We start from the raw sequence: 16,545 nt of genomic DNA on the forward strand, positions 1-16,545 counted from the left end.
GGCGTAGTGGGAACGCTGCCGTTTTGTCACTACGAATTGCCGGTAGAACGACCGGGCCCGGAGTAATGTGAACGAGTTTGTGCCGGTATCTGTCCCCCGCTCGCCCCGCTCGTGCTCCCCTCGCCCCGCCCGTGTTCCACTCACGTCATTCGGCTCGCATGTTCTGGTAAAAGTAGACGTTAAGCATGGATATTCAAGCAGAAACTTTAATTACGCTTGTCCAAGAGAGACCTGTTCTGTGGGATAAGACCGAAGACGTCTATAAAGACAAAAACTTAAAGTTAGCAGCATGGCGTGAAGTATGTTTAATACTGAAACCAAACTTCGATGAACTGGATGAGGGTGTACCCAATGTTTTCTTTTATTTTTCCTTCTATTAAGATACCACCACAACACAACAATTTCGTCGTCCATTGTGCGCGCAGGTCCAAATTCAACTGAGGACTGTCTGAATTTCTTCCGGGATCCGATGTAATGTGAACACTCTGTCCGGTGTCCGGTTTTCGGCAGATCTGCCGGTCCGGCGTAGTGGGAACGCTGCCTAATAAATTGGTTCAAGGTACAGTCAGCCAAAGAATTACACTGTCACAGCGCAAAAACTTGAATATTATGATCCACTGACGGGTGATAAACAAAACACAAATAATTTTGATAGTTGGAATAATACGAAAGGTGGCCTTATCGGTCTAAAGGGGTAAAGGTCTAAAATATCTTTCATACAACGATTATAGTTTATGCTCTATTGTACCGGTTGGACTCATGTAACATTTTATCCAACTAGTGACGTAGGAAGACAAATAAGCATTCGGTCTGTTGTAGCTAGGTGTAGTGTGGTGTGGTGTGGTGTGGTGCGACTAGTGCGGGCTCGGGAGTGCGTATACAGGGCGAAGCTTTATCAGTGACGCAAAATTAATGTTCACGACATACCTACAAAATGAAATGAAAAACCCTAAAATGGCAAAATACAGTATAGCATTATGACTAAAGAGAAATACTCTCAACCAAAATGTAAGGAGCACCTGAGTTCCTTTCACCGATTTCCGAGTTAGTCCAATACTGAAATTCACCCTGTACTTACATAATATTTGAGGTAGTTACATATATACATATGTGGAAACGGGAACGTCACTGATAACATCTCACCCTGTATAAACACACATCCATGGAGATTCAGTGTGTACACCGCTGTTTGCAAGTCCTCAATCGTAGCAGCATCCACTAAGTACTGGTCTGCTCTATGCCTAGTTCTGAATTGTGTATCTTATGTATAATCTAGACTAAAATAGGTCTAATTATGAAAACTAGACACACGACGAACGACGTTTTTCTGTCAATACAGTTAGGATTTTATTAAGTTAGTCCTGCCTGCGACGTTAACTGCTGGTTGGAGTTACGAAGTTTTTCCCAATTTTTGATGATGTCACGCTATAAAATATAAAATTTTATAGGTACCGCAGTAGAGCAATGAAAAGAATAATGAAATATAGTTTCATGGTGCATTTTGTCATGCCACCTGAAGGGGATAAGGAACTGTTAATGATGCAAGTAGATAATTATACAATGTTACTCAAATTTACCATTTCTTTATTTTTGAAAAGGAAGTCCCGTTCGTGTTGTTTGTACTTAGCTATTATAGTCGTAGTCCTAAGAATGATTTCACATCTGTGACCTAAATATGCATAACAGCTCTAATATTAATTTATAGCAATAAGCTATATGTAGGTATAGATTCATCGTAGCGATTCGTAGAAATCGTTCATTGCTATGACTCCCAATTGCACTAGCAGACGCCCTTATTATGCCAAGGTCTATGAGCGAAAATGTTATTATTGTGGCGCTCCTTGGGATAGGCCATATAGCGAAGTCAAAACGAAATAACATTTACGAAGTACCTGATTAGTCTCAAATTCAATACAATTTGAATCCGAAAATCGATTTCAAAATAAGTTCACGATAGGGAGTCTAGCTGTGTCCAGCAGCAGACGATTACGAGATGATGATGATGATGAAATTCTTCTTATAAAGAATTTGAAATTTGTCTGATACTGAAAGGGAGGTCTGATCAGTATTTTATAATTAATTATATTTATCCAGGTAAGGTTTTCATTTAAGAAGTTGCATTTATTATCTAGGTAGGTAATTAAAAGACATTGAAAACACTAAATAAATGTTTAATATCGGAAGAGTTACTATTAGCTAAGTGTAATATTTATGTTTCGGAAAGATGTTTGACTGTCCTGGGATGAGTCTTCATGAAGATCTCCTCTTTAGACAACTTCGCGTAGAGCTTGGAGATGGTCGGAAGGTCACTGATGTCCAGTTTCAGTCTGCAAGAAATAATTTTCAAATTGGGCGTAAAATCAAAACAAACATATCGTTAAAACATCCAAGACATTAGCAATCTAGAGGTAATAAACTGTGGTGACAAACACAAAAACTGAACTAGGATTTATCACCGTGAGGAAAGGGCTAACCAATCACTCGTTGATCCGTCACGAGGAGGCTCTTTTCACGCATCTTTAAAACTACATAAATATAAACAACATCTCATGACCTCACCTGCCGACAGCGTTGAACAGCTGCGGCACGAAGCACAAATCGGCCATGGAGAGCTGGTCGCCCACGCAGTACTGCCCCGCGGACCTGGCCAGAAGTGCCTCCAGGGTCTGCAACCCGCGCCGCGCCGCGCCCCGACTGAAGGCCGAGTACTCCTCGTCCGACCCCAGCAGGCCACGCACCCCCACGTTCTGCAGCGGCTGGATCCCCGACACTATTGTCTGAGTAAGGTATTCAAGATTATTGTTAATTGGTTATGCTAATAGTGGAACTACCAGACCAACTTGCAATGAACGGGGCAATTCAAAGGACTTGATCCGTATTAGCATTCGAAGTTATTCAAATTATTGGAACACAAATCTCTTGTCTTGTAATGTAATTGAACCGCTGAAGCGCTGGAGTCGAGCGTCATTCACGAAATGGAAATGGATTCCAGCTCTTTCATTACGAAACATCACTTGAAGAGTGTAGTCGCGATCGATGGGGACATGTCGGCTGGAGCCGCGTGTGTAATTAGTGGTTTGATATCGGCTATTCCGCGACGAGGTGCAATAAACCGCACGAGGGCCCTCGCCGCGCTGGTGGCGACACGAATTGCCTTCCATTCAGGAACGGAATGACGTTGTAGGTACCAATACTTAGCGACAGCCGGTCCGTAAAAGTTGGAACGTTAACTAAAGCAATTAAGCTCCAAAATAGTAAAAGCAAACAAGCGACACGTAAGGATATTACAGAGTGTGGAAACCATATTCACATGTCAGATTGGGAAATGTTTTCAGATTATAAATGATTCCTTTTGTTCTGCGAGATAATGAGATTTGTGGTTTAAAAGGGTTGTGAAGGTAATTAGGATATTACCTCGACGATCTCCCTCATGCGGGCGCGGGGTAGGGGGGCGGCGGGGGCGAGCGCGGGGCGCGGGCGGGTGTCCTCCAGGTACTGCAGGATCGCCATCGACTCCACCAACGTCGTGCCATCTGCACAGAATAGAATTAAGTATGTGTAAAACTAGGAAGAACGTCCGACTATAAACGAGCGAACGAACGCTCCAAAATGTCAGTGGAAGGTTAACTGCGATTAGCGCCGGTTCAGCAAGCCGACATTCGTTCGTTAGCGGCTGGTTATTTGTCAACGTCCGTTTATTGCAGTCCAACTTTATTTTGCTACAGATTAACGACACATAGCTCCGCAGCCTCCTCGCGGTCGACGGGTTGAGTGAGTTTATCGCGCTCGTTTTCTCTGAAACGGCCGTATGTGGAAACTATTTTCTTGTTGAAAACTAAACTTTATTGAGCAGGTTTTAGTGGTTATTAATAGTGTTGTAGTATTTCAGGGTGACGGTACACTTTGATCAGCGTCCCGAGTGCGTCGGCTCAACTATCCGCGGACTGGGGTGTGTATGTTGCAGAAAATTTGCAAAACGCGTATTATAAAACTTCTAGATACAGCACATATTTTTTATGTGACGTTTGCCAAACAGACTAACACCACACTAACACGTAGGATACTTTTTATAGCGATGCGAAGCTCGCGGGAAACAGTTTGTTTGCCATAGATATTATACAGACGACCGAATGGCGTAGTGGTTAGTGACCTGACTACTGAGCCGATGGTCCCGGGTTCGATTCCCGGCTGGGACAGATATTTGTTTAAACTCAGATATTTGTTCTCGGGTCTTGGATGTGCCCGAAAAATGGCAATAGGCCCGCCCCCTATTACATTGGGACTAACATAACACTCTGGCGAAAAGTGGGTGCAGCAATGTACCTCTGCCTACCCCGCAAGGGAGTACATTAGTACAAGGCGTGAGTGCGTGTTTTTTTTTTTTTTTTTTTTTTTTAGATATTATACAGAATGCCCCGTAAATAGTGGACCAACGGAAAGGGGGTGACTCAGTCAGACCCTGTCAGTGGGTCCACTATTCACAAGACACCCTGTATCTACAACAGGGTATCTAGGAAGAGAGCCGATTAACTTCATTTGAATAAGTATTCTATCGTTATCGAGTGCATAAAACGCTTTGTTAAGCCGTATCTTATTGCCCCATCTGTTTGAACTCTATGATAAGTACATATTAATTCAATTATTTTAACCCTCCTTTTTGTTTTGGGTTCATATTTTTATGGGTCATATATTTTTTTTAAATCATCATCAATCAATCATTATCAGAACAGATACACACAGGTACGTTATAATACCCTTCTATTTCCATCGGGGGTTCAAAACTACTTGCCTATTGCTTATATTATTATTTAGGTACTGTTGCTAGAATTGATCGTTTGCAACGTCCCAATCGTACACTGGTCATCGCATTAATTGTATCGAATAAAAAGATTCAATGACCCAAATAGCTATCAATTCTTCCAACAGTCTTTCTTCTTAAGTGGTAGATATCTACTTATTAAAAGTGTGTCATTGACCCAGGTAATATTCACAAGAAGAAGTGTAAGTACAGCTAGCCTTTATAATATGCATGCACTGTAAGTAAACTAAGTAAACATTGTATACCTATGTAGATGCTTATAAAATGTTAGGTTGGTAATAAAAGTTGGAAGGCTACAACGAATATAAAACGAAGTAGTTTAAACCGAAGTGTCTGGACATAGATCCTTATCTTGAAATACTTTCTTCAGTAGAGCTTTTAAAGGGAGTACTATTTTAGAACTGCTAGAGTTGCAACAGCTATAAAGAACGTTAAGGTTAACTCAAATGTGATAAACAATGACTTGGTCCTGTAACTGTCTATCGATGGGGGTTCTACCTTTTTTGGCATAAGATTTTTTTGCCTAATCTCGTATTGCATAGTAACGTTTGGTCAAAGTCTCGTTACGCCGAAAATCGTATGGCATAAATCTCGTTTAGTAAAAAGTTATTTCGCATAACATTGTTTAGCCTAATAATGGTATGGCCAAATCTTGAATAGCCTAATAATGCTATGGCATAGGTTTATACAAAGTAATAATATTCGTTTGGCTTTAACTTTGACGGAGCGTCTCCCTACATAGCGCAAACTGGTGCCTTGTATTGTTTCCGCTGTTTGGAAAACGCTCCGCTCCGCTTCGCTGCGCTCCGCTTTGGTTTTGATGAACATGTGCACCTAACACGCTCCTCCTCGCTTTGCTCGTCGTCGCACCTATTTTTAGGTTTCGATCTCATGGGGTTTGTAATAATTATATTGGTCGTTAACTTTTTTTTTTTGATCATACAATATCGTGATTTTCGGGATGTAGGAGAAAAATACCACAATTTGTACATTTACTACATACTTAATATATTATTTATTAAGATAACATTAGGAGAAACAAGATTATACATAGGTATAGACGAACATAAATTTGAGCAAACGAAACTTAGGTGTTTAAAGATTGTGCCTAAAGAGTTTTAGACGAAACGAGCCTTATGCCACATAAGTCTTGGCAAAGTGATGGTTGGGCCAAAAAAGTTTAGACCATACGAGTTATGCGAAATGAGTTTTGGTCAATAAAGATTATGCCAGATGAGCGGAACCCGTGTATCGATGGGACGTATTATCATAGAATAAGGAGTACTACATAACTGTACTTGTTATTCTATGGTATTATACACTGAAAAAAATCCTTCTTTAGTCATAGAAGGCTATATCTACGCAAGTACCTAAATTTTGCGAATTTACTAGGGGGGCACTGACTGTGTGGTACTGGGCCACAATAGAATCTAATTTGTATTAATGGGATACGCGACGCGACGAGATAAACCGTATTAGTTAGGTAGGTGAGTGGGAGTATGTATGTGAATGTACGCTAACGTGCTTACTTATATTTCACTGTCATACACAGAACAAACATTTAAATTGACGGCGTAATTCCAACTAAATTGGTAGAAATTCGCAATGCGAAGTGTTAAATTAACATGCTAAATAGGAATTTGTTTAAAATAGTGTCGTCTCATTTGTGTAACAAGTCACTGAGAATAATGTAGACATATTCTGAATATCTGTACTTACTGTAGAGTTGATTAATATGTTAATGTTAATATTGAATTTAGATACGATATAGTCCTATAAATTAAGCTGCTATGTTAAAAAGGATTAACGGATTATTTGATAAGATCAATGTGCCAGTAAGATACACCTACACTAGAGTGTAGAGTAGAGTATAATGTACAGTGTAGTGTAAGCTAAAGCTTACATTACCTATGCAAACTACGAGTAGGTGTAGTAGAAATTACAAAAGTGTCTAGGTTATACTAGGTTATACAAGAGCGGTGGTAGCTCAGTCGGGCAGAGCGGTGGTAGCTCAGTCGGGTAAGCACCCGCTTCTCACGCAAGAGATGCGGGTTCGAATCCCGGCGCTGACATGTACCAATGAGTTCTTTGAATTTAAGTACCATGTATACCATCGCTCTTACGGTGAAGGAAAACATCGTGAGGAAACCTGCATATCTAAACTTAGCACATCTAGATATGTGAACCCACCAACCCGCAGTGGACCAGCGTGGTGGGAAATAGTCCAAGCTTAGGAAGGCAGTTTAGACCTTGGGGATATGCACAAAGGTTCCATACGAGAGAGCCAGGTGCAGGTTCTGACACCCCAACAGAGAATAGAATAGAATAGAAAATACTTGAAGCCCAATTCTAGTTCTGCAGACAAATCTGTAATTTTAGCTTTCAATTTCGATTGTTTCAGAAACGGCCTCAATCCCTGCCTAGTGTCAATAAATCACATGAAAGGTAAAGTTTCTACGAATACAATATTATTATGCCTCCCACTTTTCAATATGGTTGAAAGGAGGTGTGCCTTGGTGAAGTTTTGTGAAGTTGCTGAAAGTTAACTGGATATATGAAGAGTATCTATATTGGTTATATTTATATAGCTACCTTTTAACCACGCGTTTCCCTGAAAAGAAAATTAGGGCACGCATCAATACACTCGCGTGCATGAAACTTTTACTTCGGAAACAACATGATGAATGATGTGCTCAATAACTTACGGCAAATTTTGTAAGTATTTGTATTTTGTTAATAATGAATTTTAAACACGTTCGTTATATTACTTATGTAAAATTACCTAGCCAAGATAGTTATTAAAGTAATTTAAATTTTCTACAATGACCGGGAATTAGCATTACTTTTGAATGGGTAGGACTAGGAACATTGTCAGTGATTAAATAAACTACTATTATGTAGTCTGAGCCTATCTGAAACCTAGTTAAACCTAGTTAAACATTGTGAGATTTGGCGTTTCGACTTTCTCCGTGTTCGGCATCATAAGGGTCACAGTGACAGTTAAATAAAGTCCATTTTTCTCTCCACCTTTAATTTGCAAGGTGCGGGTGCCTATACATATAAATAGAGTGAGTCGCCCGCGCGCCTCAGTTGGTTTTTGATTTTTGAAGTGAACACTTCGGCAAAATGGCTCAATGTAGCCACGGTTCTCGTCGGCTTCGCTCCGACGGGGAAAAATATAATATTGAATTTGCGGAGTCCTCGCTGCCGGGAGCTGTAGCGTGGTGCGGACCAGGCGGCGCGGGGCCTGCCGGCTGCTGCGCACGCAGCCATTGCTGAGGATTTCGCAACGAAGGTTTGAGCGGATAAGCCGTGAGTAAAATGCTATTATTTACTGCTTTTAAAAGCTCAGCCACTGGTCATAATGCTCCGGCGCTTGGGGTTTTTATCCCACGCAGTAGGGACCGATTCAATAGTCGTGGTGATGATTGATCACATATTCCGGTCCTACTAGTGGCGCTTGAGCTAGATACTTACATTAATGACCGCTTTAAGTAAAGCATATGTTAATTTTATACAGGAAAAAATAATAAAAATATATTTTTCTACCCTCAATTTCTAATATTTTTAGAAAACAGTTGATAAAAACTTTGCTATTACAATAATGCACTTGATTATAGCTTATGTAAGGCTTTACAAACAGGAGCTTTCCAGGACCGTCATAGGATTTTTTACAGGAAGCACGTGGCTCCGAGTTTCAGTATGTTGGGACATTGTGGCATGTGCGGCGAGTAACGTGATCCGCCGGTACCTACCCGCTGAGGGTAGGCAGGCCGATTCGGTGAAATAGAAGTTTCGTGTAACCTGCACCCGGCCCTGTGCTCCTGCGCTGGCCGCCGTCTCGTGGCACCTGCATCGCAGCGTACACCCGGCCCTGCGCTCCTGCGCTGGCCGCCGTCTCGTGCCACCTGCATCGCAGCGTACACCCGGTCCTGGCCCTGGCCACCGGTTTGTGGTACCTGCATCGCTGCATAGACCCAGCCATGCACTCCTGCCCTGGCGGCTGTACACCCGGTCCTGGCCCCTGCCACCGTTTTGTGCCACCTGCATCGCAGCGTACACCCGGTCCTGGCCCTGGCCACCGGTTTGTGCTACCTGCATCGCTGCATAGACCCAGCCATGCACTCCTGCCCTGGCGGCTGTGTTGTCCCACCTGCATCGCTGCGCACACCTGGCACTCCTGTTCTGGTTGCCAGATCCAAACGCCCCCTGTCTGGGAAGAGATTTTATGCTCAGCGGAACCGCCTGCACTATTGCTAGCACGGTCATCATCATCATCAGCCATCATTATGAGTGACTTATTTAGAAGGTATCGAGTAACGTGCGATATTCATCAGTGATTTTGGCATATGCAGACGAACGTTTACTGCCAAGGTTGGTCATGTTAGCCATACGAGGGCACACCAACGAAGCCTGAGTAACCACCTGCAGTCGCCGTAGCCGCATCGGCATGGATGACGACAAATCGGGTAACGTGCACCGCTTCTAAAAGTGTTATAGCACTTCAATTTGATGCCTCCGCTGAGGTAGGGTATTCTATTAAAGCAGCTTTCTTCTGAACTGCCCAAAGTGACCTGTAGACTGCTCCTGGGGATAGTTGTGCAATCAATTTTTTATTTCGATGTCTCTGCCGAAGAAACTGTCTAATGCAGCTTTTGTTCTAAACTGCCTAAAGATCATTGGACTGCTCATGGAAATGGTGACGCACGGTAAGTACAGGAGCGTTACTCTATACTGATGAGAAACGAACGAACGAGAGCTGTCGTGCAATCGGCACGTTTAATACATACAAACAGATAGAGCGGCTCGCGCCGCAGTGCGCTGAATGTTTGTTTTTCGTCATATAAAGTGATCCCCCAGACACTATCTTAAGTGTCATGACACATGGGCAGATTCCAGCTTTGAGTCTTTTCTTTTCTCGGCTGTGAGCAAAGTGAATCCCACCGGCGAGTGTTCAACCTAAAAGCACTGAGCTAATTCCTGATTTCGTGAAAGTCGCTGTTGCTATACCATACCGCTTCACAAGTTACCGAATTTATTATGATCCTACTGTCGGGTGATCATGATCGGAGTGTCATCGCGGTTTCTGAGTGGAACCATATTAGCTGTCTTCCATATGTCCCAGTGGATTGTGAGTGTGTATCCGAGCTCTTTGTTGAAAAATGCGTGAACCTCCTACGCAGCAGCTGTCTACTAGTTGTGTATCGAATAAATCGAGTAACGGTGCTCTTGCACGAGACGACTACCTTTTGGTAAAATTATAACTTCCACTATTCTGGGAACATGCATATACCTACTGTGTACTGTGTATCACATCACGTGTAGCCGTAGCCCTACTCAATGTACGGGGCTAGATAATAAACAATGGCAGTCGTCATTAAATTTCTATGAATTTCGAAGGTCATCATTTGAAGCACAATCCAAAGTGTGAAAGTACCTATTCATGCCTAAACGGCTTCTCTAATGAAAATGTATTTTTAATTCGATTCTGGCGCAAACGTTTCATAACTATTTTTCAACACTGTATCTGCTGAAACTACTTAATTAGACTGACTGGTTAAGATGCAGACGTGCCGTTTTCACAATTCCATTTTGAGTAATCCTCAACTGTTTTATGGATCTTTCAGTTAGTTACGTAACTAGTTACCAAGTAAAAAATTACTTGTGTCATGCTCGTACTCGCATCTCATTTAGGAGCTCTCTGGCCTCTAGCTGAAGGCTAGAACTGGTATATATATCTACTAAGCTAGTACAGAGTTATAACCGGGCAGCGGTGACGTGGTAGCTGCTTGATTTATTAGAGTTTGCGGAAAACTTTCTAAATAAGTAATAATTATTAGTCATAATATTAACTCTTCGCAGTTCTTTCAGAATGCAATACCAGGTCGCTGAAGTAGGTAACCTTCCTTAGCTGGACAACAACCACAAGCCTTTTTTGTTTTAAAGAGTGTCACTGTCATATCGATGTCCAAGGACTTTTTCTTGGGTATAGCTAACTACCTAAGTTTACCTATAGATAGCCGCAAGCTATCTGCTGTTGGCGAACTGTCAGTTCTGATTGATAAGTCAGGCTCGAGGTGGTTCGTCCAACTGTCCATGTTCCCGCCACCATGATTGTTGCTTAAACAGATTAGAGAGTCTATGTTGGCTGTCGTTGCATCAGGTCTGATCAGGTACAACTAACATCTTTACGTACCATCTTTATTTAATCGAGCTATTTTATTTTGTTTTATCTAGGTTGACTTAATGGTTTCAAAATCGAACCTACAACAATGTAAGTAGGTATCTACCTACGTACCTTTGAAGTTGCAACAAGGCGAAGCCTTAAGGTTTTGGCCGAGACCTGCCCTTAGTGTTGACGAACATACCTAAAGGTGACCTTGTTAATGTTTTTCATATGAAGTACTGAACATTTTACTTATCCTGGTGGCATGACTGATCATTTACTTACCCAGTTAAGACATGTTAGCCGGGTTTCATTTATCAACTATTATAATTGTTATTGTTGTGTTAATCAATCTTTATTAATTGATGTCATCTACCAAGGAATGCTGCCAGAGCTCATAATATTCACACATGATGATACAGAATGATAGTAGCCCACAAAATCGGTGCAAAGGCTTATAAAATAACTTTCCTTCCTAGTAGGACTGCACAGGAACTCGTTAACCGCCGAGTTAGTTAGAATACAAAATTAGACTGTGTGTTACTTGTCAATCTAGAATATGAATATAGTTACCTGCATCATGTTTTGAAAAACTGAATACTTAGTTATCCGCCAGTGTCACAGCCTTCATCTAATCTTTTCCAGTAGCTGATGAGGCTGAGATATTTAGTAAAATTATCTTCCCTTCAAGCACCACTCCTCGTTCCAAGGACTAGATGCCGCGCCAGGTGTTGCAGGCCGTGTCGTCGTACAGGGCTGACTGAGCAGGTCCCCGAGGCTCCAGGGTCGGCTGCTGCATTTCTGAGGTCAGTCCAGAATTACATACCCTAGTCAGCATGTGCTGACCTGAGCCCCAGCGGCCTGGATCGATATTCTACATTTTACAGCTTTTAAATATTGTTGCAAAGTATTTCACTGGTTCCATCCATTCGGCTAGTGTATGTTAAAAATATTGCCTTGACAATAACAAGATTTTGATCAATAATTACTTATAAGTATTGCTTTCGAAGAGGCACTGTGTGTATCCATATGTATAATTACCTACCTATATGTATAGGTACATACCTTCCATAACTTTCTGACAAGTCAGGAATAATAAGGAAGTACTTAAGTCTTATGTATAGTTATACCTTTCTTTTTAGTATATCTATTACCTAGAAATCTATGCATTATAAATTTAAAGATTCAAATATTTATCTACTGATATACTCATCAGTAGCTTATGGGTCACAGTTGGTTTTCTCTCCACCATGCGATAATAAACACATCTCACAATGTTTAACTAGGTTTCAGATAGGCTCAGACTACATAATAGACGCATTTTTCCTGAAATAAAAATGACATATTATGTATCTAGCCTATCTGAAACCTAGTCATTTCTGCATGGTGATATTACAACTGAGGCGCGCGGGCGACTCACTCTATTTATATGTATAGGCACCCGCACCTTGCAAATTAAAGGTGGAGAGAAAAATGGACTTTATTTAACTGTCACTGTGACCCTTATGATGCCGAACACGGAGAAAGTCGAAACGCCAAATCTCACAATGTTTAACTAGGTTTAACTAGGTTTCAGATAGGCTAGATACATAATATGTCATTTTTATTTCAGGAAAAATGCGTCTATTTATTATTACCTAAGTATTAATACAAAATCCAATTACAGCAGTTCAATTCTCGGATTTTTTCGTTAAAAGTGGAGGGTTGTCGTCGTTTTCGTACGAAGTGGGATAAGTAAGGTGTTGGACGCGGCGAGGGCCCTCGAGGCCAGAGGGGGCTATTGTGTGCATATTGTGTAGAATCGCGCCCGTCAGCGATTATTGAACCTAACCGTAGCTCTGTGTATAGCCAAGTTATTGAAAGCTGGCCCCGCTTGTGTGGTGTCCAATGACGAAAGAGAGGTGTCTCATTCGTTAGTGACAGATGAGTGGCAGTCGCGTATGATCGTATAGGGAAATCACATACCTATCCGTGAGTACTGTGAACGTGCCAGCTTTAGTTAACTGGCCTGTGCAGATGAAGATATCGGCTGCGACAGATCCACTGCTATATATGTCGCAGGCATCTGGTTGAATCTCCTGTTTGATTGAACCGCTAGCCCGTTCATTGGATGACGCTACTCAGTTGTATGACTAGGCCGAACGTTGATTGTACAAGCGTCACAAAACGTCCAACTAGTTAGCGGACTTAAAATCAGTCAGGTGGTGAATAAAACAAATATGGCTTCTAACAGCGAACAGCTGACACAAAAAGCACTTGTATTATTATTTTTTGCAAATAAATTAGCTTTAAAGTGCGTTATTTATGTTAATATAGTGTGACAACATGGATTTACCTATTATTACACCGCCGGCGGATAGTATCAAAGAAAAAAATGTGCTGAAACTGGATAATTATGAACAACAATATCAAGGTACGTTTATTGTTATTGTTTAGTTAATTTGTGAGATGAGAGCTTTGTAACATAATCTTTTTGTTGACTCTTGTCTGGTCATGTTAATCCTAACCAGACATTACAAAGTTGCTATACTATATCCCATTTAACGACTTCGCTGAATAACGTTCAGTCAAGACGTTGTACGTTACAGTCAACCACTTGACGAGTTGTTCTTTAGTCATACAACTGAATAGCGTCATCCAATGAACGGGCTAGCGGTTCAATCAAACAGGAGATTAAACCAGATTCCTGCGACATATATACACGTACAGCGGCCGCCGTACATGTCTTGAGGACGCAAATGAGCATGCTGCAAGAACAATATCTAACACTCCATGTCTAATTTAAGTTATGTAGGTATGTTCATTTTTTGTTCATGTATAAGGGTGCTTACATAGAGAATCGGGGTCCCTGTATCTACCTGTACCGGTAACCTGATTATGCGAAAGCGCTCACTGACAGATTTAAAAATCAGGTTACCGGGACAGGTAGATACAGGGAACCCGATTCTCTATGTAAGCACCCTATGAGTGACGAACTTACGAGCAATGCAAAAAGTTTCAGTGACAAATGGATCGTTAATGACAGCTGAAACTTTTTTGTTGCACGTGAGTGCGTGTAAAACGGTTAAGTGTTTTAGTAAACCTCTGAAATTGGTAAGAAATAGCAACTTCTCATTAAGCGTGCTATATTGCCATGCTAGTGCAGTGCCCTGTGCAGACCCGTCGCTTCATCAACTGGAGCGATGTTGTCAGCTAATTGATCTAACTATGCGCAATGCATATTTTACGACTTCAGCGTCTTTAACAGTTTCAGACTAAGTATGGCGGAGTGATTAATAGACTTTGTGAACTAAGTGCTGCGCGATCTACTCGATTAACGAGAACAAGAATTCATTTTAATTACTTTACTGTATGATGGGTGCATGACTGTCGAGAAACAAAATGCTATTTCGGTGCCAACTTGCCTTACGCTGGAAGGTGAAAGACATCGTAAGGAATACTGCACATGTAGATCTAGACGCGTGAATCAACCAAATCACAGTGGACCAGCTTGGAGAATGGTCCAAATTTATCCATATAGCAATGCAGATTATTGACCTTATGAGGATATTATGCACAACGGTCCCGTTCGAGAGAGCGAAGTGCAGCTACCGTACAACCAACGACCGACACACCTGTCAAACATCTGTCAGATCCATACAAGTTACGTCAGATTTGACAAGTGAGCCACGCTGCTCATGTTCGGTGGTGGTAACCTCACAATACTAGAGGTTTATTCAGAGAACAAAATAGTGTTACCGATCTCAAGCGCGGGCACCTTCTGCGCGGGGTGCACCGCCTGGTACTGGTCGGAGAGGTGCGTCTTGAGATGCACGATGTCCACGTGGCGCTCCTCGTACGGGATGCTCTTCAGCACCAGCGCCGCGCGCACCCGCCACGTGCAGGACGACGCGAAGAACCCGTGCAGGACGGCTGGCGACGCCTGCGGGTGGAGGGAGAGGGGGGTGAAGGGACGGGGGAACGGACTGTCAAATTGGATTTTTAGGGCCTGTTCAGTGCGACGCGGATGAACGCGAACGTCGGCGTCGGAGAGTAAAATGTATGAAACCGTGCGGCAAGTTCAGAGCGACGTGGTGCTGTCCGCGTGCGGACTGGACGGTCCGCGCCGCACTGAAAAGACTCTTAATGAAAGCGTCCACCTTTCGGCTTCGTACGCAACACCCAACGAACGCATCGCATTCAGTATTCTTTGTATAGAAATTCACGCAAGTGCGTCCAATTCATCGCCATTACCGACGCCGTTTCTGAAAACATTTAAGTACTTACATATGAAAATCCGTTTGGTCCTATACGTACGATGCCGATAGGTGGACTCTTACCTAGAATCCTCGGCACCACTGAAGTAGGGTAGACTCGAGTCTGCGATGTTCTATGCTGAAGTCTGACGGCAAAAGCGAGTACTAAACTACTCTTTTAACGATCTGACACTCATCTGATATTTACTATGAGTGCAGCGCCGCGGTTATCGGACTTCAGCAGTAATGGTGGCGCAGACTCCGGTCCCAGAATTTAAAAAAAATTAACCGACTTCGAATGTCGCCTTGGCGATAACGCCTAGAGTTAAGTAGGTATGGCTCATACGCCTAATGTGTACACCTAGCAATGGAGATAGTCTTAACATGTGCCTTACATATTTCGTCTAGATTACAGACACTGAAATAAATTGTTAACAACAACAACTTTACTTTTAGGTATTAGTACCATATTTTATTAGCTTCAGATAACAAGATCAGATAACTAGATAATATCATGCTTTCGTACCGTTAGGGAGGTACTTTCAGGTTCTTTTAATATAAAGTTTTTTTGTTAATTCGTTTTTAGAGGTTATGTTTTAAATCAAGAATTTAACAAAATTGGCCTCTTTCTTGTTAGTAAGGTAGGTAGGTAATAAATAATTAGATAGGTACAAAAAAGTTATAACAGTATTAGTAGTTAATGGTAGGTAATTCAGCAACTTACCATGGTTCTTGTTGTTTTTCTGCCGGCAGATGGGAGCCTGTTGTCGGATTGAGCTCGTCTCACTCACACGCACATCGCAGAATCAAAAGACTATCGCAGCCGTGGCATCGCACTCGAATGAAGTGTTCACAACATTATACTTGAACATAGGTATTATATTATTATGTACTTATATTAGTTTCGGTACGAATTCCTACCTTTGTTTGTCTTCAACACAGCTGTGATTGTAAGATAAGTTATAAATACTTATTAAACAATTTATGGTAGGTAGTTAAATAAATATAAGATAAACATTAAGAGGAAACTTTAACTAAATTTTAATAGTTCCGAGTATTGAATGATCCCTCTTTAGTCCAGCACCTAATCTACTATCATATTCATCACCGGCCCGTAATCGTCAATGGCTGGATATAGGCCTCTCCCATAATGTAACTAACTACACGTCCCATTTTGACGATAATTGGTCGCTCATCTGAGTTATAACTTACCTACCAAAAAAAAAAAATAGTCATCAGCCAATAATTTCCTCTACGGAACTTACTGCTTATACACTCACGGGAAATTAAAAAGTTCCACTCACAAAATGCCAACACCAAAAGAC

The 16,545-nt window shown here is 41.8% G+C and overlaps 1 protein-coding gene across 1 annotated transcript; it reads right to left on the minus strand.

Moving 5' to 3' along the window:
- Positions 1–2,155: 2,155 nt before the first annotated feature.
- On the minus strand, positions 2,156–16,153 carry LOC105386124 (probable maleylacetoacetate isomerase 1). Its single transcript, XM_011556621.3, has 5 exons — positions 15,945–16,153; positions 14,724–14,907; positions 3,415–3,533; positions 2,560–2,777; positions 2,156–2,327 (listed from the first exon to the last, which is right to left on the minus strand). The coding sequence occupies exons 1-5, from the start codon at positions 15,945–15,947 to the stop codon at positions 2,210–2,212; spliced, it is 642 nt and encodes a 213-aa protein (XP_011554923.3). The 5' UTR covers positions 15,948–16,153; the 3' UTR covers positions 2,156–2,209.
- Positions 16,154–16,545: the final 392 nt, after the last annotated feature.

This window comes from Plutella xylostella, chromosome 15 (assembly GCF_932276165.1).
Source record: "Plutella xylostella chromosome 15, ilPluXylo3.1, whole genome shotgun sequence".
NCBI lineage: Eukaryota > Metazoa > Arthropoda > Insecta > Lepidoptera > Plutellidae > Plutella > Plutella xylostella.

Bases quoted from the DNA above. Each gene is read 5' to 3' on its own strand.
- LOC105386124 (XM_011556621.3), bottom strand. The intron at 2,778-3,414 runs GTAATATCCTAA...TACCTTACTCAG, and splicing joins GCATGAGGGAGATCGTCGAG to ACAATAGTGTCGGGGATCCA. The intron at 2,328-2,559 runs GTGAGGTCATGA...TATTTCTTGCAG, and splicing joins CTGTTCAACGCTGTCGGCAG to ACTGAAACTGGACATCAGTG.